General features: G+C 40.1%; 1 protein-coding gene across 1 annotated transcript in view; it reads left to right on the top strand.

The window, feature by feature from the left end:
* UBAP2 (ubiquitin associated protein 2) overlaps positions 1–24,127 on the top strand; it is a 78,499-nt gene that overhangs the window by 14,212 nt on the left and 40,160 nt on the right. The window contains 5 exon segments of the mRNA XM_010569315.1: positions 9,583–9,722; positions 13,727–13,804; positions 15,970–16,080; positions 19,947–20,100; positions 21,836–21,913. Coding sequence (XP_010567617.1) covers positions 9,624–9,722; positions 13,727–13,804; positions 15,970–16,080; positions 19,947–20,100; positions 21,836–21,913 — 520 coding nt within the window. The 5' untranslated portion in view covers positions 9,583–9,623.

The raw sequence follows: 24,127 nt of genomic DNA, 5'->3' as shown, positions 1-24,127 counted from the left end.
AACTTTGAAGCTAGAATAAAAAATCCAGTATCACGAGGTTTTTAGCACATTTTATAGATATAGCCTTGCTGATTACTTAGTGCATTTGCTTTTATATCACTTGTGGCTTGTAATTTAACCATTGCTTTTTGTTGTGAGTGTTGTAATGTGATCTGATGAGTGTCGCAAATCTGAATTAATCCTCCCCTCCAAAACTTTTTTTATGGTGTGTCCTGGTTTCAGGTGGGGTAGAGTTAATTTTCTTCTGAGTAGCTAGTACAGTGTTTTTTGGTTTTAGTGTGAGAATAATGTTGATAACACGCTGATGTTTTTAGTTGTTGCTAAGTAGCACTTATCCTAAGTTAAGGATTTTTCAGTTTCCCATGCTCTGCCAGCAAGCCAGTGTACAAGAAGCTGGGAGGGAGCATGGCCAGGACAACTGACCCAAACTAGCGAAAGGGATATTCCGTAACATAGAACGTCATGCTCAGTATATAAACTGGGGGGAACTGGCCAGGAGGGGCAGATTGCTGCTTGGGCATCTGTCAGTGGGTGGGGAGGAATTGCATTGTGCATCACTTGTCTTTTCTTGTTTGTTGTTTTTTTTAACTTCTTATCTCAACCCACGAGTTTTACTTTTTTTTCCCAATTCTCCCCATTCCACTGGGAGCAGGGAGGAGTGAGCGAGCGGATGCATGGTACTTAGTTGCTGGCTGGGCTTAAACCACAACATGGTGGCACTTTCTACTGTGTTCCTAGTTGTCAGTTCTAGTGTGAATTAACTAGGTGCACTTTTTTGGATGCAGTTGAGTGTGTTTCCACCAGTGTAAGAACAGAACAAATGTCTCTGCTCTTGCTCAGCTATTTTTAGTCCTGTTGCTTGTATCTGTTTGTATTCAAAGAATTTGTTTGGAAGCCGTTCCAGGAGAACGCGGTTTGGCGATGCGGGAGGGAGTTGGAGGGAACAGGGAGAGCACAAGTGCTGAGCGTGTTGGTGATCGTGTTGGTGATATGGCAGCGAGATGTCCGAAGTGGAATGCTGCTTCCTGTGTGCCACCTGGCTTACAAGAACCCCGCTCAAAGCGAATTCACCTTTCCGGGTATTGTCCTGGCTGAGTGGCTTCCAGCTTGTATTAGTTATTTCTTTCTGTTACTTGGAGTACCTGGGTTTCAACTTGAATCTTCTTACTCAGTTTGTTTTTTTGTGTAAACAGCAATTAATTTTAGGGGCTGTTTAGATATAGGCTGTTACATCAAAGTGAATACCTGGAATATGCATTTCTACAGTTTAATAGCCAAAGCCAACAGTTCCCAGTACTTGTCTTTTTCCCTGCTCCTGTTACAGTTAAGCATCTTTTTTTGTTTTGATACCAGTTTAATCTGGATTAGCTTTCCTAATAAGTTTTTTAAAAGGTTTTTTTTTTATTTAACAGCTTTTTTTTTCCCCTTTTTTGCTTTTGCATGAATTACTCATCTTGTGAGTACAGCTAGCTGTTGATTGTAATGGTAATGACTGACAGGAGGGTGATCCACTGAAAGGGTTTTTTTTTAACTATTGTGTCTTATGGTTGGTAATATTGACAAACTGCAAGCCTGAAAGTGTGCTCGATGTATGCTTGTAGCTCATATTATATGTACTGACATAACCCAAGTTTAAACAGTTTTGAAAGTGTCCTGCTGATGTTGTCGCTAGAGGTGTGGGGAATCGTGGTTTTGAGGCAAGTCAGCCACAGTTAGTACAGGAAGGTCCTAAGTCTTGTGCAGCTTTAGTGGTGTACTTCAGTCTTAATTTTTTTTTTTCCTCTTTTGTCTTGATAGCTTAACCAGAGTGTGACCTGAGATCCTATGTCCTTCCATGTATTTTTTGAAGAGAATGTCTATAACTTGTTTAGTTTGTGCTCTGCAGCTGTTTCCTCACCTGCATATATATGTGTGTGTGTGTGTGCCCTGAACTCACCCAGGCTTCTAGCTGATCCCCAAGTTTAATCTCAGAGAGACTGCAAAGCTGTGCAAATTATTACAGTGGGCAGAGGCTTTGCCTTCTGATTTTTTTTTTTTTTTTTTGGTGGAGAGAGCCATCTGAAGAACTTCAAGGTCACTCAGCCCTGTCTTCCTGGATGGGTCTGTCTGGATTTCCTCCTTTCCCCCTCAGAGGGACTGGTGTGAGTTTTAATGAGCTGGCAGAGGGAGCAAGCCTTCTCAAGGTGGGGCTTTTGACAGGGAAAGGGTGGACATGTAAGTGTATTATTCCTGTGAAAGTGAGATTCAAAGATGACCAGCAAAAGCATCAAATATTTAGTTGTGTGCACAAAATCATTAAAGATTGCTTTAGGTGGCTAAATTGCTTTAGGGTAGTTTGAGTCTCTAGTTTAATGCCTGAAACTGAAAATAGACAGGTGCTTCTGTGGCTTGGGGAGAGGACTGCATTCTAGATTACCATAAGCTGTGTTAGTCAGGCTGTCCTAATGTTGGTTGATGATACCTTCCTCTTGTTTGGATAGAAGTACCTCTAAATTTTTATAAGTGTATTCTTCACTGCAAGTTACTAATGCTAACAGGTATCCACAAGGCTGGGCATTAAGGAGCGTTCCTCAGTAAAGGTCATACGAGTCTCTGTTTTCCCACTGATGATCAAAAGATTATATATACCATAAGACAGTGATGTATTCAAGGCCACTTTGCTGGCGGAGTCCCTTCCTAGGAGTTTTTTATTTTTTAAAATGCCTACAAGGCATTTTTAATGTGTTTGGTGGGGTTTTGGGGGAGAGGGACGGGGTGGTGGTTGTTGCATGCAGAGGGCCTGACCAGGATCAAGTCTTGCTGGATCCCAGGAAAACAAAATGTGAAACCTCACATTTTACCGATGTTATAATGGAGAAAGGTTGTTGAAATGCAAGTTCCCCCTTTCCTCATGAACTTGATCCCTATCCCTTGTGTCAGATTCAGCAGTTGTATAGCCACATAGTTTTCCACTGGATAAGCTTATTCAACTGACTCACTGTTTTGTTTTAGAGGGTTTAGTTTGCTCTTGGGTCAGCTCACTGAACCCACTCCCTCTGCAGCTGCACGATCGTTAGTCTGATTGAAGGGAAGTAGCAATATTATGTGGTTAAGGGGTAGGGGAGCAGAAATGCCATTCCTGGTGATGACTTACAGTTTCATAGTATTAGATGTGAGCTGAAACTTGTTTTTAATGGAATAAACTGTTTGGGTTCTACCTGCACTATGGATTGAACTTTGAATGAACATACAACCAGATCCCAAGCAGGAACTAAAACTCTAGTCATGGTTTTTTTGTCCCAAACTCTGCTGTCCTCCACTTGCGTGTGACTTCAGGAAGGCTATGTTAGTTCTGGCTGTAGAGGGTAATGATTTTCAACCCTGAAAAACCTGCTAGTTCAGTTTTTTCCTCAGCAGCAATAAGCCTTGCCTTTTGTGAAGTACTAGTTAATGTTTTTTACAAGCTTCCTAGTTCATGCAGTGTATAATTCAGTCTGAGTATTTGTTGCATGGGTTGACTAGGCTGTAGTTCTGCTAGCTGCTGCTTTGTTGGAAGTTGTAGACACTGTAGTGGCCTTTCACTGGACACTACTCGGGGAACCTTAGGCTTCTCTGATTTTAGTGCAATTGTCTGGTTGTTTTTTTTTTCTTTTTTTAATACAAGTGAAAGTTGAATTTGGGGAAATTTAGATTTCTCCTTCAGAAATTTCAGTATGAATAAGGGCACTTGCTGCCTCTGAAGTTTGAATATTTATAAAGAAATTATGAGGGCAAGTCTGCTGGCTGTTTATTGGGTGTAGTTGCCAGATTTTGATTTAAGCTAGGATGATCACCAGTATATACTAAAATGTAAAACATCTGTTAGGCAGAGACCCTGGGATAATAGCAAAGGTGGATATTGTGAGATTAGAAGATTTTTTTTTAAACTCATGATAATGATGTCGCTTAACTTACCTGCTCTACTAGTGGAAAACATGCACTGTTCAGTCCCCCTTCCACATCATGCTTTTGAGAGGGGCTGTGAATACGTGACCAGCCTTTGCCTAATTCCAGTCTTTTGGAGATGAGCACTTCTTTCTCTTCCAAAACAATTCTGTCTTGTCTTTTATTTGTAAGACCTATTTCTGTATTTCTTTGTATAACATTTGCTTAGGAATACTAGTCCTTGAAATGAACTTTTTTTTGCTGGTAATGAGAAATTACTGATTTCTGTAGATCAGGGTATGTTCTTAGCCAATTCTAGATTGACTTGGCAGAATAGTAATTTCAACTAACAACTCAGTGGGTTTTAAGAAAGGTGGGTAAGAGTATTCACTTCTTTATTTGGTACACTTTGCTAATACAGCTGGAAGTGTATGTTAGTTTATATGTTTGCACTGATACTCTGGCCACTCCCAGCAATCCTCTTTTCTTGGTAAAACACGAGAGCATACAGATAGTACAATTTCTCTTTCCTGTGGTGTTCAACCAGTGGTCTGGCAGGTCTACTCCTGGCCATCAATTTTTTTCCTATTTACCATAGAAGACAGTAGGATGAGATATGAATCCTCCCGGGATCCATAAGCTCAGGTTCAGTCTTGTTGGCTTGGGGCAATACAGACACTGAGTAATCAGCACTGCTCCTGAAGAATATCGGACTCTTGCAAACTCTTTTCCCCTTTCAAGCAGTAATAAAGGTGGTGAGGTACTTTAGACAACAGCACTTGAGGGAAATGCATTACATCGATGCTTCGCAGGCATAATTTGTATCCTCCACTCTTTTTCCTCATGCTCATGTCACGCCACTGCTGTAGCAATGAAATCTGGACTCACTGTACACATACAGTAGTCACGCCATCATGAGACAGTGTCCTGCAGTCTTTTCCCAGCCCTGTCATTGTGAGGAATCCTTGACTGAGCAGCTTTGTGTTTAGAGTATAAAAAAGCAATCACACTTTTAAGGTGCTCACAGAGATTTCTGCACAGCGTTCTTTATCACGGCGCCTTGTCCAGACAGTCAAGGAAATAACTTTCTTGAGACTGCCTAAGGAAAGAGTTGAAACTGCAAATGTTTTGTTCAGCTAATGGAAGTGAATATTTAACTTCCGAAGGATTCTTGACAGTCAGGTGGTATTACCATGTGTGGTCTATGCCTGGAAGTTCAGCAATAGATTTACTGTGTCTTGCGGGGCTTGCAACCCTGTCAAGTCAATTTGTATTCTGTGTATCTCTAGCTTTTCTGACTTCTTTGAGACTAAAAGGACTAGATTTCTTGCTGAAGGAAAGTCGAACAAAAGATCAAAGAAAGCATTATGATAGCTTTAAAAACCTGCTTTTTGTGTTGATACGCATTCAATTACTCTTTGATTCTTTGTCTTCCTCTTTTCCTTCTAAAATCCAAAGCAAAACCCCAACTAAATATGTTGGATGAGACTTATGGTATGGAGGCTTTGGGAGGGGATGGTGTTTGGTGTCTTTAGGAAAGTTGGGTTTTGAGATACCAATGCTTTGGTACTGGTTTTGGAAACTAGAATAATTGTTGCCCTTCCATCTCCAGGCTAGTGATGACTTATTATACAATACTCTGTCTGCTGTTGTAGTATAGGTCCTTGAGCTGAACTTGCTGTACAGGCAGAAACACTAAAACAAACAAAGCATTGAGATTTGGGATTGTTTTCCTCTCAAATGCCTATGTTGCTTTCCATTTTTATTTATTTGCTTTATGAGGAAGTGCTGAAATTTGAATTCCTTAGAGCTTTAGAAGCTAAACATACTTGAAGTGAACAATTTTCTTAACTACTGATCAAAGTTTTTTTTAATTTTTGTTTTGTTTGGGTTTTTTGTTTGTTTGTTTTTAAAGTAACTAAACACAGCCTTCCTCTGGAGGTACTAGATTACATCAGTGAAAAAAAAGGTTTACAGCAGTTTTGTGCTTCTGTTTTTTTTTATTGTCCTGAAAGGAAGTATGACCACCTTCTTTACACAACAGTTTTGGGAAGCCCGGTCTCTTTCTTAAATGCTTTCTCCTCCTTTTTTGCTAGTGCCTGGGAGCTCCGTTTCATTTAACGTGTATCTCTTCAAAATACAGCTGTTTTGGCTGCTTACTAGTTGCAATGTGTCTACAAGGTCAAGTATTAACTGCTGATGAGGGACTTCTGCACTGAGCCAGACCCTGATATGGAAGCTGAAACATCTGCTTGTCTGAATATTTTTTTGATCTTTATTAAACAGATTTTAATTGAGAGTTGTCTTCCAGTCTCAAATCTTCTTTCCTCATTTGATCTGCAGTTAAAATTTTCATCAGTTTGTGATATCCTACTCATTGCTATGACAACAACCTGCGAAACAGACTTTAATATGAGGAATTGGAGAGAATAAGAGGCTGCTTTGCGAGTAAGGAAACGTTCCTGTTCAGCCCCATCTTATTAATTAATAATATCCCACTTAATGCTTGAAATTGTAGTCACTATGGTAGTTGAAAGGCAGTGGCTATCTGCCTCCCTTCTGCCAGCTGCTTCGGTACTCTAAAGAGTAGGCGTGGTGGGGTTTGAAGCCTCAGCCCAGCGGGGTGAAGACATGCCCGTGCCAGGGAGGTGCGATGTTTTCCTGGTCAGTCAGTGCACCATCAGTGGTGGAGCAGAGCCCTTCAGCTGCTCCTCCTGTGCGCTGAGGCTGGGCTGCTTGTTGTGTCTGGACACTGCCTGTAGATAGCGGGAGCCAACTAAGGGGAAATAAAATAGCTTTATTTTGAAAGCTGTCTTTATATCAAGCTGCCAAATGTGCTTTTAAGAAGACTAGATTATGTCTGAAATGGATTATAATATGTACATGTTGGCTTGATGGGGACTGTCAAACTGAGGGTGTGTTTCCACACTTGTCTGAAGCAAGTACAAGTCCATACCGCTGCCTCCACACTTGTCTGAAGCAAGTACAAGTCCATACCGCTGCCAGGAAGAGGCTCTCAGCTTCGCTGGTTTTCTGCTTCGGACCTGTTGCCAAATTGTGCTGCTCACGGGCTGCACGGTCAGCAAGATAAGGATCTTCTTTAAAGATCCCATTACACTGTTGAGGTTGTTTGGCTCTGTTCCCAACAGCAGGCTGATCCTGCTGTGCTGCTTCATCCCCCAGGAGTGTTTCAAACATTTGGGTGCCTGCCTTTTTTCTTAAAGTATCCTTTCATCCTGAAAAACAAACATGGCTTAAACAGCTGTGGCACAGAAGACACTGTAAAATACATATTACGAGAGGGAGAAAAGACACAATCCTCTTCAGGTACCATAGGTTGCCTTGCTATCAGAAATGTAGGCTTATAGTTCAGCGTATTCTTTACAAACAAACGGAAAACTCTTTGTTTTAATGTGTGTGCACTGCTGTCATGTCCAAAACATGGATTGCAATATTTTGCGTAGCTTTGGTGAATTTATAGAAAATAGCATTGAAATGTATTTCAGAATTCTTAGGTACCAGAATCTGTGTAAACATATGATGTTAATTCAGAAATGATGAACAAATTGAGACCCAGTGGAGTTGTAATTTCTCAACATATCTTAAATCATAGAGGGCTAATTCCAGACAATCATATTTGAAATTATTAGCTTGTCTTTCAGAGAGGTTAGTTTTCTCTGTCATGTTCTCTGTTCAGGGCTTTTTTTCATTGCTCATTGTGCTAGGTTCAGATAGTGATGAGTTGACCAATACTTTAAAAACCCAAACAACCCAAAGGTGATTATTCGTCTATATAACATTGGCAGTCCCATCAGCAAGGCTTATAAAGTGGATTTTAACACGAAGAGCAAAAGTAATTTCTACTGCGAACTCAACTGAAGACTGTCCTTAACATGGACAGCCATGACCAGATAGTCAGTAAGAAGTGTTGAACTTGCTGCTTAGAGTGTCTCCACATCTACTTAATATTTTGCTTTCCACAGAACATGTTGTTGCAAGTTTGAATAACCTCAGTTCTGACTGTCTGGCTTTTAGGGTATCGAGTGCAGTGCTCTGAAGGCCTGTGTGTTCTGGGGCTTATAAGGCAACAAAGTTAGACTACCTTAAAAGACTGGGAGGCAGATTGGCTTTGGTGAATATATTCATAAAGCTGGAGAAACACAGTCTTCCAGTTCAGCTCATACTACAGGCAGTTCCTGGTAAAGGCAGGCCTTTTCTTGTTAAATATGTAAGAGTTCATGGAAATATATTTTCTCCTCAGAATTTATCGAATGCGTTTTGAATGCTTTAACTAGCACATAAAGAAATTCAATGTTGGGGTTCAGTTTTGGCCAACAGAAATGTATTTCTAAAGTGGAGAAGAGATTTAGATGATAATGGGGTTAATTGTCTTTTTGATTCTAGGTGAGGCTCCTGAGCATCATGAATTGATGTTTAAACTGAAGCATCTCATTGCAACTTTAATTGTTGAGTACCCATTACTTGTGAATCCTAGTGAGCAGTTGGGTATTGAACACATCCTTACCCATGCAATCACAGCAGTTTGCTCAGTTTTCGTCTGTGCATTGAACTTGGTACTAGCCAGCTTGCACCAAAGCTGCTGCCCTGACAAACTGTGTGCTGAGGCACGTTCATACATTGGGGCTGCAGTGGAAGTGCTTTGCTGCTCATTTGCACATCTCCTTCTGCTCAGTTATACCACTTGCAGGTTGTCCTCAGTTCCCTAAATTTGCAGTTTTATTTCCCAGTGTCATGGGGACAGAAACCAGGCAGTTATCGTGACCGTTCTGACCAGTTAGAGAGATCTGTTTCCAGTTATCATAGCTACTATAAACCATACTCATCAATTAGCCTTGTGTTAGATGCTGTACAAACACAGGGGGAGTAATAAATGTCTTGTTTCAAAGTAATTTTAATGGTAGAGGATGAATGAGAATGAAAACTTACTACCACAAACGGGATAGCAGTGATGTATGTGTGTAATTTGGGTTTTCTTTTGGGTTTCTTTGTTGCCATACAACAAAGGTGTGTTTAAAGCAGGGTTATAGGTAGCTTTGTAAATAATTTCTGTAAGTATGAGGGAGAGCAAAACAAAAGTACTGGCTGCACAGGCTGGATTTAAAGGTAAGCATCATCATTTCTCTTAAAAATGAGAGGTGAGAAGTAGAATGGGCGTTGGCCACAACCTCCGTATATGTGCAGGAAAGCAGTTTGATGATAGTAAAGAGAGGAACTGCCTAGTTTGTGTATGTGATCTTTGCGTTAACATTCTGAGTGGTATGAGAGTGATTAAATTCCAGGCATCAGAATGAGACATCAGGTATTACAGAAATTTAAGGAGTGATAGAGCTGGAGCCGAAATTTCAGCAGGGTAGCAGGTAGAAAAGTCTGTATGTTAAATAATTGGAAAAAGCTGTGAGAAGTATATGTTGGCTGGTAGTACAGATCTAGACAGATCCCAATCAGCTGACAAAAATGCTTTTTATCCACTGTGTTTCCCCCTTTACTGTAAAGACTGTGATAAATCCAGTAATAGTGTATTAAAGCTACTTTCTCAGGAGTCTCTGTATAGAGTTCGTGGTAAAGGCAGGAACAGTTCAAGCTACTGCATTTGTTTATTATCTGGGTATTAAATCAGTACCCTGCTTTAACTTGTGCTCTTTTTTTTTTTCCTTTCAGATTTTCTATTTTGTACATACATTGTTTTGTATATACTGTATATGATGACTTCGGTGGGCAGTGAACGTACCCGGGGCACTCGGGACAAAACACAAATTTCAACCACACAGCCAACACAACCACAGAAACAAGTAGTACAGGTACGTGATACTATATAATCTTCTCTGAGTTGAAAGTGAGCGTGTAATGATACGCATTTCTTCCCTTAGTCAGTAAAAACTGAGAAAAGATGGGAGGAAAAGTCATGGTCTGTTTTGGAAGAGTATGTTTGATGTCTTGCTTTAATTACTCAGTAATCCAGCACAGCATTAAGTTGTCCCTGTATTCTTGTCTCTGAAGGAGCTTTGTGTTCTTCAGCAACATTTCCTATCAGTGAGGAATTCTGTGCCTATGCCCGTGTCAGGATTTCTGTTCTGTGACCTCAGTGTCATCAGATCTCAGCTCTTCCATATGCCAGCCTCTTGATGCTAGAAGATTTCTGGTTGACAGAGGAATTTGGGTGGGTGGGAAAAGCTTCATTAGAGGCATGTTGTGTTCTACAGCATAATTCAGCATATCTGCAAGTCACAAAATCTAAACTTCTTGTGCAGTGTCCTCACAAAGTGAAATGAAGGTGGTCATCTACTAGTGGACTAAAATTGAGTATCTGTGAGATTGAAATTAAGCTCTTACCCCATTGTCTTGATTCTCAGCAGCAGAGTAGTTAAGTTGTGTGCTTGTCTGGGTTACAGAGAGTGCAAAATTTCTCTGCTCCTAGCAACTCATTATTCTATTGTCAGGTATTTCTCAAAATTTGGCTCAATTCAAGAATTGCCCCAGTTCTCTGCTGGTAGAGAGTGCATCAATCTAGAAATCCTCACCAGGGAAATTGTGTCTTTTGTTGTTTTATAGACTGATCTTTAATATGGAGGGGGTCTTGTTTTGTACAGTATTAATTATGTGGCCTCAAGCCCTTATCTCCTCCTTGTGTTGCAGTGCTTTGCATAGTGGTGATTCGTGCTAATGTGTGGATTTAGAAACTGACTTTCAACAGATGGAAGTCGAATTTGTTTTTGTTTTATAACAAGTAAAGCTGCAGGAGTATAGTGAGCAGATTGACAGAAGTGGTGGTTTCCCCTTTTTTGACATTTGCAAGACAGCAGTGGAGTACTTGGCCCAGTTTTGGGTTCCCTGGCACAAGACAGACATTGGCAGATGGGAGTAAGTCCAGCGAAGAGCTGCGAAGATGGTTGAGGGGCTGGAGCACAGGATGAATGAGGGGTGACTGAGGGAACTGAATTTGTTCAGCCCTAAGAAGGCAAGGCAAGGTCGTAACTTCTATTCAGATACCTCATGAAAGGGTGTAGCAAAGGTGAAGCCAGAGAGTTCTCAGAGAGACAATGGCACAAGTTGGAATACTGGAAATTGCAGCAGGTAAAAGAAAAAAATATTGTTTACCATGAACACAGTCATGGATTGGAGAGGTTGTGGGATCTGTGTCTGGCCCCAAGCAGCTCCTCTGATGGGACATGGTCTCACTGGGAGGTTGCACTGGGTATCACTGGAGGACATTTCCAACCTATGTGATTCACTGATTTTAAGCATTAAGTCTTACAGACCTCTTTCTGCATTTTGTCTGCTTATTCTACTTCTTGCATAATAAATACTGGTTTGGTCAATTCAGTGGAAAAGATGGTTATTTAATATACAGCAATTATGTTTTAGTGCATCATAGTTTTTTATTGTTTAGATATCAGATGGACCTTCCTGCTTAGTCAGGCTTTACAGATCAACAGGAACATGTGGGATTTTACTGTTTAATCACCACTGATTCATTTTTCTGTATGTATAATAATGTTTTTTTTCATTGTCATAATATTACATTGATAATCATTTAAGTTATTTAAGAAATTACATTGCAGTTCTTCTGGATAACAAACATACCATTTATTATAAGATCTGGGCCTATTACTGTCACTTAATTTTGTGTTTTGTACGCTTCTTTTTCTGGTAGTTCAAAGTTGTTAAAAATTTCTTTCACTCTGTTATGCCACAAAGATAATATATCTTGTAAGGTTGAGTAAAGGTTTAGCTGTTCTTCAGATGCTACTATTTTCTTAGATGCAATTAAAACTTAATTATACTCTTTTATAGGATACTACAATGTTACTTATAATGATGGTGCCTTAAAAATAAAGAACCACCATTCGCTGGGAAAAAACCAAAACTTTGTGACACTGATTTGGTGTTTGTGTAGTAAACACATCTTGTGGGTTTTTGTTGCTTTTTTCTTCTGAATCTTCAATTCCATCTGGATGTAATCCACTGGCATAAATATTAGCTAATTCTAAGCTTTCTGCTTACACAGGAAAACTGAAGATACTGTCACACATCTGACATTGTTATAAAATATGTATATTTTTGTCTTCTAACCTGGACTTGAAAAAAATTGGTTTACGGAAAAAGTGTATCTTAATGATTTCCTGTTTCTGATCAAATATGCTGTCATGTCTGTACAGAAATTACATTGTCTGAACGTTTTTACTCTGGATATCTTTAAAGTAAATCTCTTCACTAGGTTAAAAGTTGTAGTGGGCCTGAGGCAGCTGAAGGCAGAGCGAGAAGATGGATCAACAAGGCTTAATTCCTGAAACCAGCAGACCTTTTGTTTTTGCTCTCTGCTGAGCTCTCAGCAGACACCAAGAAGGAGCTCCTTTACACAGAGCACCACACTGACCGGAATGCTTTCGTGGACAGTGGCACCAGGACTGGTGCGGGGAATTCCAGAGCAGGCTCTCCTCTGGGTTACCAAGTGGAGTGACATATGAAGCTGTCAGCGTGACACTTTGAAAATGTTAGGTAGTGCAGAGTACTTAACTCCATTACAAACGCTAATTGTCTTGGATTGTTGCCTCTGAGCACAGCAAATGTCGCTTCCCTCAAGGAACTGTGACAGCTGCAGTAACTTCTCAGAATATAAGCAGCTGGTGGTATACGGTGGAGTAATTTTTAGACTCTTCTCAGCATTTACACGCAAGTTTGTATTTGTGGTAAACTCCAAAAGCGAAGCAGTTTGAGCCTGATTAAGTCTGAACTTGTGAGACACAGATTTTCATGTGGGTATCCTGTGAAGTGAGAATTCGAAAGGTTAGATTCAACCAGCTGCCCAGGATGAATCCTTTCTGTCAAGAATTTCAGTGGATGAGGTGGTCCCCTTCTCAGTGAAGAAGTCTCTGCAGCATGTCAACTCGCATTTCAGGTCCTGGCTCTCTTCAGTAACAGCCTTCTCTAGCACGAGACAGAAGCTTCTGTTTAAGCAGTAATCAAATAGGTCCAGGATCACGTAGCATAGCGTTATCTTTGGTATTTTCATGGGAGTGCAGTTCAAGTAGACTGTAGATATCACACTATGAAGAGTGACCTGTGTGATGCGGCATTAGTGTTCTTCAGTTGCTTTCTCCCTGGGGCAGCTATAGCCTATTCGGATTTAGGGCACTTTACTGCATCCATCCATTTTAGTCTTTCAGCTTTTGGAGAAGTTGCCAGCATGGATTTGTGGTCCAGAAACCTTACAGAAGCACCAAGTATTTCATCAATAACAAGATCCTTTAGCAGTTTTCAGAGACCAGTATTTGTTTATAAAGAAAATAAGTGCAGCTGTTCGCCGGCAAAATCTTGAGGCATGACTCAGTCTCTTTCCAAGTGCTCATAAAACTAGAGTCAGGTGGTTGTTGGGAGAGTCGTGGAAGGTGATGTGAACAGGAATCATCAGAGATGTCGTTAATTTAGAAATACTGTTACCATTTTATTATGATAAAACTGTAACTCTGCAGTGGTAAATACTAAATAAAAGTAAAAGTAATAATATCAAAGTGTAGGCTTCTGTGGTAAATTCTATTTTATTATATGGTTGTCGTGTCTATGTGGTGACCTTTAACTATGGTTCAAACCTATTGGAACATGTTGAAATTGTTTCTGTCCCAGCTAACTCTTTAACTATAAAATGAGCATAGAGGAGATGTTAATCCCTTCCCCATAGCACCTCTGTGCTTGTTGTGTATGTTCTTTTTGAGAATCTGGAGAAAAAAAATGGTGACACTAGGAGATACTTTTAAAAAATACATTGTTACCTTTTGTGTACTTATTGCATGTTTGTGTTTTTCAGGCAACAGCAGAACAGATTCGCCTTGCTCAGATGATCTACGATAAGAATGACGCAGATTTTGAAGATAAAGTGAAACAAGTATGTTTCTTGCGGTACAGAGTTTTTATGCCCTGCAATAAGGTGCTCCAAAGCTGGCTTACATTTTGGAGCTAGAGCATCTGTTTCTGATTTAGATGAAACCTTTTTCAGAAGGATGTAAGTTTAACTAGGAAAAGGTGCTCTTACTGCACTGTGAAGTCTGTTTACAAGAAATTGTGTGGTAATGTAGCGCTGGCTGTGTAGTTATATTGGTGTATTTTCCTCTGTAGACAAGCCTGTAAGCCAAAACTCATCTGTGCTGATGTCTCTTCCAGACTGTATCTCTCTAGTATGGTCCTGATGCTTAATGATTGTCAGAATAAAGAGTGCGTTCAGCTTGTCCAAATGTACATGCGCATGGGAAAAATGTCACCTGTATAAACTGAGTTTGCTAATATCTTGGCTGTTTTTCAGGAAAAGTAAAAATCTAATCATAGCTTAAAGGTGAATTGAAGTGTTATTTAAAAAAAAAATAATAATCTGACCTCACAGTTCTGTGTATGCATTAAAATGACAAAATTACACTGTGAAAATGAGATCTCACACGATTTCCTCTAGAATGCTGAGTTTTGGGTGTAGATGCTCAAGCTTCCATTAGCCGGTTATGGCTGAGACCATTAATAAAAGGAGTACTGAGAATCTGGGTCCCTGTTCTGCTGTGGGTATTGGTGATTTTGTCCTAGTGAACACATCATAACTCATGAAGAACCTAGGAGTACACCCAGAAGGAGAGAAGAATTAGCGTGAATGCATTAATGCAGCAGAGGACCAGATTTCTTGATTTCTTTTCCTTTGTAAACCCTCCTCTGAAGCTTTATTAAGTGCTTTTTGTTGTTCTTGTTATAAACTTGTTCTATTGCTGTGCCAGAAGTGAAGCTGGTACTTCCCGAAGCCAGAGGACCCTCCTCAATAGTGCCTGTAGGTCTGCTGGTGGGAAGGATAAGAGTTAAGTTATGCATAGGAAATGTCCAATATTTTACATTGTGCATATATATATTTCTAGCTAATGTAGGTTTTTTCCTTGTGAAGTTGCTGGATGTCCCATGACAGACTGTGATTATTTCCATCCCACACTCCTCAGGATGTGCACTGCAGGTCCACAGAGCATAATTCAGTAGTAGGTCTCCTTAAGCAGCCATCGCTTATGCATCCTTTGTGGCCTTGTGCTGAAATGGATCAAGGGAGCTGATCTGGCTGAAGAATAACCTTTTTCTTAGTCTGGATGATTTTCCATGTTCTCTGCCATGGCTTACCTTATGTCTGTTCTAACACAGTAGGATAAAGAGGGGGATGTTTGATGGGGAGGGAGGGAGGATGGTCTTTTACATCTTGAGTCAGGGAAGTAATTGTTCCCCTGTACTTGGCACTGGTGAGGCCGCACCTCGAATACTGTGTTCAGTTTTGGGCCCCTCACTACAAGAAAGACTTTGAGGTGCTGGAGCGTGTCCAGAGAAGGGCAACAAAACTGGTGAAGGGTTTAAAGCACAAGTCTTCTGAGGAGCGGCTGAGGAAACTGGGGTTGTTTAGCCTGGAGAAAAGGAGGCTGAGGGGAGACCTTATCGCTCTCTACAACTACCTGAAAGGAGGTTGTAGCAAGGTGGGTACTGGTCTCTTCTATCAAGTAACTAGTGATAGGACAAGAGGAAATGGCCTCAGGTTGCACCGGGGGAGGTTTAGATTGGATATTAGGAAAAATTTCTTTACTGAAAGGGTTGTCAAGCATTGGAGCAGGCTGCCCAGGGAAGCAGTGGAGTCACCGTCCCTGGAGGTATTCAAAAAGCATGTAGACAAGGCACTTCAGGACATGGTTTAGTGGGCATGGTTGATGGTTGGACTCTATGATCTTAAAGGTCTTTTCCAACCTAAATGATTCTATGATCTTTACCCTCATATACTGCTGTCTCTGGGGTAGCAGCATTTGCTGCAAGCATAAAGAAAAAAAAGTGTGAAAGAGACTGCTTTCTTGATTACCATTTAATTTGTGTTTCACCCTGTCTCTTGTCTGAATTCCAAGAAGATGTGTAAAATGGAGATACCTTTATTTAGGATTTTAGTTTGCTCTGACACAGTAGCTACGCACTTTCTCAGAATCTGTGGTGATACTAACTCTTATTTTCTCATAATGATAATTCAGGTATTTTAACATGTCTGACTTTTACTGCCAGCTTATGGAAGTGACGGGGAAAAACCAGGATGAGTGCATAGTGGCACTACATGATTGTAATGGGGACGTGAACAGAGCAATCAACATACTGCTGGAAGGAAGTTCAGACACGGTAAGGTTTTACTTTCATACTTGGCTCACTCTGTTTGCTGCGTCTTTCTACTTTTAAGAAGTGATTGAGAAAGTTGTATTTTGGAAGCTTTTTATTTCTACGTCTCCATTCAAATTCTTTTGAAGGAAATGGAGACCACGGCAACTTCTCTACTGCATGGGCTGAACCTTGAAAATGTTGTGAGTGTTCAGCTGCTCTCTTGCAGAGTCCTCCAGCTTTTATTTACATGCAGCAATTTTAACTCTGCAGCAGAACTAGGTGCTCTTGTCAGACGGGGCCAGTTTTTTGGTGCCATGTTTGTGGTTACTCTGTAGCACCTCCACAACCCTGAGACTAAGCCTTTGACACAAAGTGCAGTCTCTGTAAACCTGAAGGGCAGGCAGATACTTCTAAGTCGTGCAACTTCTGTACATGTGCATTGCCAGTATTGAAGTTGGAGGAGGTTTCCACATCTGAAAGTTGCATTGATAGTGCTACTAATGGCAGAAGAGAATACAGCTAGTTGCTCCTTTCACTATGTTGCTAATTTGCATGACTTCATTGAAAAACAGGAGGAGACTAAACAATGTGTATATAACAACAAATAATGCCGCTTAGGATGTTGCACAGAGCAGTTTTTTATGCCAAGAGATATCAGGAAAATATGTCTTGCTGCAGTTGAAGTTTTTGCTGGAGGGACTTCTTACAGTTTATCTGAGGCAGTAAACTAGATTCCATCTCATCTAAATTGGGAAAGAAACCTGGACTTTCTTTCTTAATGCTGAACATTCAGTATTTCCTGTGATTTGTCAGGATGTGTACTCTAGCTTATTGTTAATGAGGAAACTCGCCCCCTACACACTCTACATCTAGGGGACATACCATTCTGAGGGGACTTTCTTTTCTATCCCCTTTTCATTTGTCAGAGTTGAGGTTATCTAAAACACAGAAGTATATAATACTGAGCAAGCTGGCAAGTTGGGAGTAGAAGAGAGCATCTCACCGTGATTAAATCTGTCTTGGTAATGTGCTCATTTTGTTTTGTCTTGTACTTCTCTTATTTGCCATTTTCTAATTGAAAATAGTTTTCTGGTTGATAGAGAATCTTAAATGCTTTTTTACTTTAGCAAATTGTTATAAGTGATCATGACATGGAAGAAACTTTCTGAACTCATTTAACAATTAGATGCAACATATCCTTATGTTCTGCTCTTTCAACAAGTTCCCCTGAACTCACTGCTCTCCGCAGACAAAATCAGCTTAGGAGCAAATACAGACAACTTAAAGGGCTCAAGGAGGAACTAGTATTAACTGAAGGGCGTGAAGAAATTTATTCTTCTTTATGGAAGTTTGTGGGCCTCCAACTTGAAGGGCTTTAAGGCCATTATACTCCAGAACAGTTTAACCATGGATTTGATGTAAATTTGGAAGCAGAGGTACTACTAGTTCTCAATGCTGATTCCCAAATCTTTTTTTCTAGTTTTGCTCTGTTTTAATGCACTAGAAGGTTTTTTTTACCTCATTTGGAAGAAAATTTGTCTATCGAAATTGAAGAATTAGAAGAGCAAGGATAGCTAGAATGTCTATTTATAATTTCTTTGGTACTCTGCCAGTTTTATCTTTTTTTAATATTTTTTTTTTAATGCTGTTATCTTTAAGGCTTTATGCTGTGTGACTTAGTCTTCATGAAGACTTTCCACCTGCAACAGTTGTGACAGCCTGGCTTTGGACAGATAGAGGCTTGTGGATGGGAGTAGAGAAGGACATGTTTCTTTGCCCAAGATTTCCATTCATTTAACTTCCTACAGGCTTAAGATCCATTTTATGCCTGACCATGTTTTACTTCCTAAACCTTTGAAGATAGAACAAGGAGACCATTCAGATTATTCTTCTTTTCGTCTAAGATCAGGCAAGCAAGAAGGCCTCTCTTGCATGTTTTTGAAGGTCAGGCCCACAACTGTCATTTGGGTTGCCTCAGGCATCGTCAGCTGAAATTGTAATCAGTTAGCTCCCTTACAAAACCAGACAGCTTCGACAGTCTGTGATGGATTCCCATGCCCAAAGGTAGCACCATCCTCTATCTTAAAGGACATGCCCAACTTAACTTCTCAAGGCTTCCCTCAAAATTACATTGTGGTAAAGCATGGATCTGATGCTTTCACAGTTGTCTTTTCACTGATCCTTCCCAAGTCATGTAAAACCTTACTAAGGAGAGGCTACTTGCTCTTAAGCTTTGCAGGATCATCCAGTTCTGCGTGTTTCTTAAAATGGTCAAAGATCTTTTGGCACCATGGCCATCAGTGAAATAGTAGTGCATTCTGAAATATATATATATATATATATTTGGTTCTATAGTTGTCAGTGCATTTATTTTTCCTCCTGTGAAGTGTCTCTAAATCTCTAGGAATGTTCTAGTGTGTAATGCAGTTACACAGGCTATGGCAGGTGAAGCAATATGACCGTTACTGGAGGAAACAGTTTTGTGTCACACAAATAATGTGTTGTTGCTTAAATGCGTAGTTTTGTACTTTTAATCTGCATTATCTGCGCTTCATCTAAGTTGGTTTACGGCAGTGTAGTCTTCTATACTGGAATTGAAATTGAAATGTGATTTCAGCCTTCTTTCTCGCCTCTACCATGGCAAAAAATAAAGAGAGAGTAACCGTTCTCTTAGTACTTATTCTCTCAAAGGAGACACTGAAATACTGAGTTCGTACTTGAACGGGGTTGTTCCTTGCTTTCTCAATAGCATTAGTTTTCCCAGTTCTAGGCAGCTTAGACTAGCTGGTCATTGCCTACCTCATGAGGTCTTTTGAGTTGCTGCTGTCTGAATTGAGAGAAGATAGGACAGGACCTAAAAGTACTGATAGCCAGCCTTTTTTGTTTGATGCAAGTGCCTGTCAGAGGTCATGGCTTCAGTGCTTCACAGTTGATGGCATCTTATTTGCATATGCAAATTTCCCGCTTAATTACCTTACCTAGACTATAAGCTCCTAAAGATGGGGACATACTTACAAACCTATTTGCCATCTTAATGGTTTGCAAATAATACCTTTCTTTGCTTTGCAGCTATGGCTTAATAGACTAACCATGCAATTGCATAATATATATGGGGTGCTGTGCTATTCTTAGCAAGTGTGTTAGTCATTTTATTTTCAACTCCTACATATGAATTTATTTTAAAGATGGAATTTAATGTTAAAGCTGAAGCCTGATGTTTGGACCTTGGTCCCTTGTCTTGTTTAGACATAGTTTTTCCTGTATTTTACTGTGTGTGATGGGCTGTAGCTGTTAAGAGTGGATGGTCTAGCTTACCATGGCTCCAGTTTTCCTGAGTTGTTCTGCCATTCTGTCTCTTGGTGCTTGAATTCTAGTCCATCTGGATACTGGTTTTTCTTTTTAATCCCCCACCGTACCCCCGCCCCCTTAGGCTGTGTACTTATTCTTATCAGTGTCTTGTTCAATGACACTTATAAGCATTTTTTCATTTCCTTGGATGAAAAAGATAGCTCTGTGCATGCTTCCTTGCTAGATTTATGAAGGTAGTTGAGAGGGAAACTGTTGCTTGCTTTGCAGATTTTCTGTGTCGTAGTCATATCTAGGCTTCCTTGAACTAATAAAAGTCCATTATAGCCAGAAATATTTGGGATTCTCACATTCCGTAAGACAAGCCAACTTCTAAAACTTGTTTCTTTCTCATTTCTTCCCAGAAATACAGCCTGTGTTTCCATTTGTATCAGTGTAGTTTGCAAGGTATTACATATGTGATGTTACGCAAATACCTGTTTTTTTTTCCCACGAACTGGAAGGGTGTGAGGTGGAAGTATGCATTGAGAGCTATCTCCTCCTTTTTGACTTTTGTATCTAATTATCTTCTACCCAAATAGACTTCTTGGGAGACTGTAGGGGGAAAGAAGAAAAGCCTTGGGAAGGAAAGTTCAGAAAACAAAGAGAACAGAGAAAAAAGAGTGGACAGAGAAGTGAGTCGTGGACGAGGAAGTTCCAACAGACGAGGAAGAGGAGGCAGCCGTGGCCGAGAGTGTATGTATAGTGGTTCACTTTTAAAGATGCAGACAATTTTCTTGCAGCTGAAACTGGCTGAGTTAAGAGTGAATGCTTGATGGACTAAAGCACATCCGAGCTATAGCTCAGCGCTGAAGCAATCATAACTTGTTTGTGTGACAGGTATGCTTGATCTGTCTGTGTGACTTGGTTTTGGGATGGTCTGTTCTTGTTCAGAGACAATTTAATTTAAATTTATGTCCTTTTTTGATTAATTGATCTTGTACAAATTGTTGTTCTTTATGTTTTAGAATTGATTCTTTGTAAGACTGCTTGAGAGCAAGTATGTCGCTGCACAGCTGATACACTTTTTTGTTTCTTTTAATAAAAAATTTATCCAGCTTTGACTACATCTCCTTTTATGAGTGGGAGAACCTGAAGATGTTCTCATCTTCTCATAAGGGGAATGAAAAGACTGGGATCATTATTAATCTCTAGCATATATTACTCACATAAGCCAACCAAAGGTGAGTTTCTACAACAGAGAAAATTCTTTGTGAGTTGAGACATTTAAAAATTTGCTACAGTTTATACGGGTGCAATAATATATTGTACAAAAGCTAACTGATGTTTCCAAGTTAGGTAGACTCACATTAGATCACCATTGGATATGTGTTGCTTTTTTCACCAAGTTTTATCAGCAGTGTCAAAGCTGTACACATTGCCTGTAAGGGTTGTACACAACACTAACAGATGAGCAGAGAAACTGGAATGAAAACAGTATGTTTACCTTTTCACTTAAAAGCAGGAAAAATATTTACAGTATTAGCCAACTCTTCTAATTCATTATCGGAATACATTCAAATATCGTGCCAATGAGGACATTGTGAATCTTTGTAGAATAGAGTAACGTCAAGATAGGAAAAAATACTAATAAAACTTGCAGCTGTGCTTAGAACAAATTGAAACTGCATCCATCAAAATGAAAGTAAGGGGCAGATTTTGCCAGAGGCAGATGCTGCTTATCTCTTTTTGTAAACTGGAATTAAAGATTTTTGAGATGGTTACCAAATCTTGATACTCTCTTCCCAGCTTTATGTCCGAGCATTGATGATTTTGTTGCTGCCATTAGGAGAAGTTGTGCAGTACAAAATCTCACCAGCATTTTAAGTGGCCAGTTGTTATTACTTTTTTTTCTTCTTGAAGGAGCCAGCCATCTTTCAGAGTACCCCCTCAGCAGTTTTCAGCAAAATTGTTAAGTTGCAGTGCTTTTCTAATGCTTCACCTTCACCCAGTTGTTGTCCCTCTGATTTAAATACAGAGGAGAGTTCGTTTAAGTTTCCCAGGTTGTACAGGGATGTGGTATGGACAGACAGGAGAAGAGTTGGTGTTCTTGGCTATCCCTTATTCTTTCACTGTTGCCACCCAGCACATTATCAAGGAAGCATAGTATGAGGCAGCTGTATTATACTGCACCTTCTCCTCACACTGCCCCCCCCCCCCCAAAAAAAAAAACCCACCAAAACCAACAACTAGAAGTATGTTTGCTAAGGGACATTTCCCTCTTATTAGATATTTTGCTTTCTAATTGTCCAGTGCAAAGTAAACATAACTTGCTTGTAGCTAGGCCCCCAAAGAAGAGAGATGACTGAGATCTGTTGACCAGCCTACTTTAAAGCCTTGCCTTTTCTTTTGGGCTTCAGGTTAAGCAGATGGCTCTATGGTCTCATGTATGAGTCTCTAAAGCATCTCTTAAGCTGTCCTCTCTCCGCAGTTAGAGCCGAAGAGAATGGAGTGGACAACAATCAAGGAGACAGGCCTTCGGACCGTGGGAAACGTGGCCGTGGGAGAGGTGAGATGGTGGCATTGGTGTGGGACTGGCACTGATTTCATGTCCTGAAATGGAACTCTCCCATTTATTTCTTTAAACACTTCATTTTAAGCATTTGTTGGTTATCCTTTCATTCCATAAGCACTTCAGCCACCTTTAATTTAGGTACCTCCCCCTCCCTTACCCCTTGTCATGTCTTGGTCTCAGAACAGCTTAAAAGAATTGACATAAATCACCATCATGGTAGGCTGGTGTGCTCTGGCTATGGGGAGCTGTTTCCCCAGATTGACTCATGCCAGCCGCCTGTGAGTGGGAGTGCACTGGGCTCCTCAGGATGTACCTTGGCAGCAGGAGAGTACAAGATTCCATCTGTAGGCCTCTCAGGGAGGGATTTGATGTGTACTTGTGCCGTTTCTTTGGGGTGGATACGGTTGTCAGGCTTGCCTTCTGTTTTTGGTAGCCAATCAGAGAAAGAACAACCTACCTTAGAGACTTTTTGGTAGGAGAAGGAATTTCACATGGAAGAGCTGATGAGGAGAACTGAGGAAAAACAATACTGCAGGGTCTTAGGTAGAAGTCCGATCCTGTCCTGTAGAAGAGATAGGAAAGATGTTGATAATAGATTTGATGTGGAATCAAGGGATGTGCAGTTGGTTTGGATTTTCACAAGTTGGAATGGAAAGAGGCTTGTTTTTTCTTAAAGCAGGAGGAATGAAAATGAGTAACCTAGGTATAGTGCACCTCATATGGGGAAATGGGTATTAAATGAGTTGAATTGTTAAGGTGCACAGCAGAGCTAATGTACTTAAGTAATGCCTGACTTGTGAAAAATTCTGCCTTCAAAGGACTCCTTTCTCTTTGGAATATCCAGTAACAGAGGCATTCAGCAACAGGCACATTCACCTTCATTGTCTCCAGATCTGCATCTTGAAGGAGTGGAAAGATGCAAAGACATGTAGCTTCCAGAGAGAGGGTTGTGAGAATGACTCAGTTGTACCTGTGAATCACCAAGTACCAAATGGGAGGGTGTGGTATAGTTCACAGCTACAGTTTTAGGTATGTTAGCACTGTTAATAGATGGAACGTAAATCTTTCAGTATTTGTTTTATAAAATAATCCTTTATACTCGAATTATAAAGATAGGATTTTTTTTCAATTGTTGGGTGAAACATAAAGGTTCATTTCAAATACAGTCTACTTTTTGCTTTGTAACCTTATGAACAATACACTGCTTTTGTTGTCAACACTGTAGCTCTCTAGTTGAATATCATATGTCTCAATCCAAAGTGTTTAATCATCAGATCAAACAGACATAACTGACTGAAGAAATTGGAACAACTTCAACCAATTTCTGTTCACAGAACACATAGTATTGCTGTATCTCTCTACCAAATATTTTAGACTGTACGTTTATGTGAGCAAAGTATCTTAATGAAGTGTTCTCAAATGTCTGTGATAAACCTGTTGAACGACTTCAGGATCATTATATTACAAGTGTGTGTATTCTGTGGCAGGAAATACCTAATTTAATTTTATAATGCAAGCCCTTGAAATCTGCAGGGAGTTGTATAAAGTTGTGTATTTCACTCTCAGTACTGCAGGGATGCATGACCTTCTTCCTTTGGTTATTAGTAGAAATAGTAAAAAAAAGCTTCCTGCCATTTCATTCAGTAGTCTTTCTTTACTGTTACACAGAATAGTCAAATGTGGGATAAAGTACTTCAGCTGAAAGTAAATAGGTTGCTGGTAATCACCACAGAACCCTTTTTTAGAAAAGTTTCATGCATAGTGTGTGTAGGAACCTAGGCATTGGGTACAAAATTAGGGGTCAGCTAATATCTGAGCAATGCACTGTCTCTCTATTTTAAGCTACATTCTCAGGCTGGAGTTATCTTACTGGCTGCTTTCTAGGGGAAGATTTGCTGGGCCATCGTATTGCTGCTTCACTGTAGAACAGCCTAATTTTAAGAAATTACATGCACTGAAAGTAGCAAATGGGATTGACGCTGGGGTCATAATGTGCTGTTTACTGAGGGGGAAAAGCCCTGATACTGAGTATTTCTGCCCTGGTGCTGTAGGCACTAGCTTTGTTGTGCAGTAGATCTTCCATTAATGACTCTGTGTGACATTCCTTGCAACTTTACAGGGTAGTAGGTATACAGTGTACAAACACCGCTGGTTGCTGGTATGCAGGAGATGAAGGATTTGAAGTAGATACGTATTATTGACTGATTA

This window comes from Haliaeetus leucocephalus, unplaced genomic scaffold (assembly GCF_000737465.1).
Source record: "Haliaeetus leucocephalus isolate CR32 unplaced genomic scaffold, Haliaeetus_leucocephalus-4.0 Scaffold269, whole genome shotgun sequence".
Classification (NCBI taxonomy): Eukaryota; Metazoa; Chordata; class Aves; order Accipitriformes; family Accipitridae; genus Haliaeetus; species Haliaeetus leucocephalus.
This window is presented reverse-complemented; position numbering and strand designations above follow the sequence as displayed.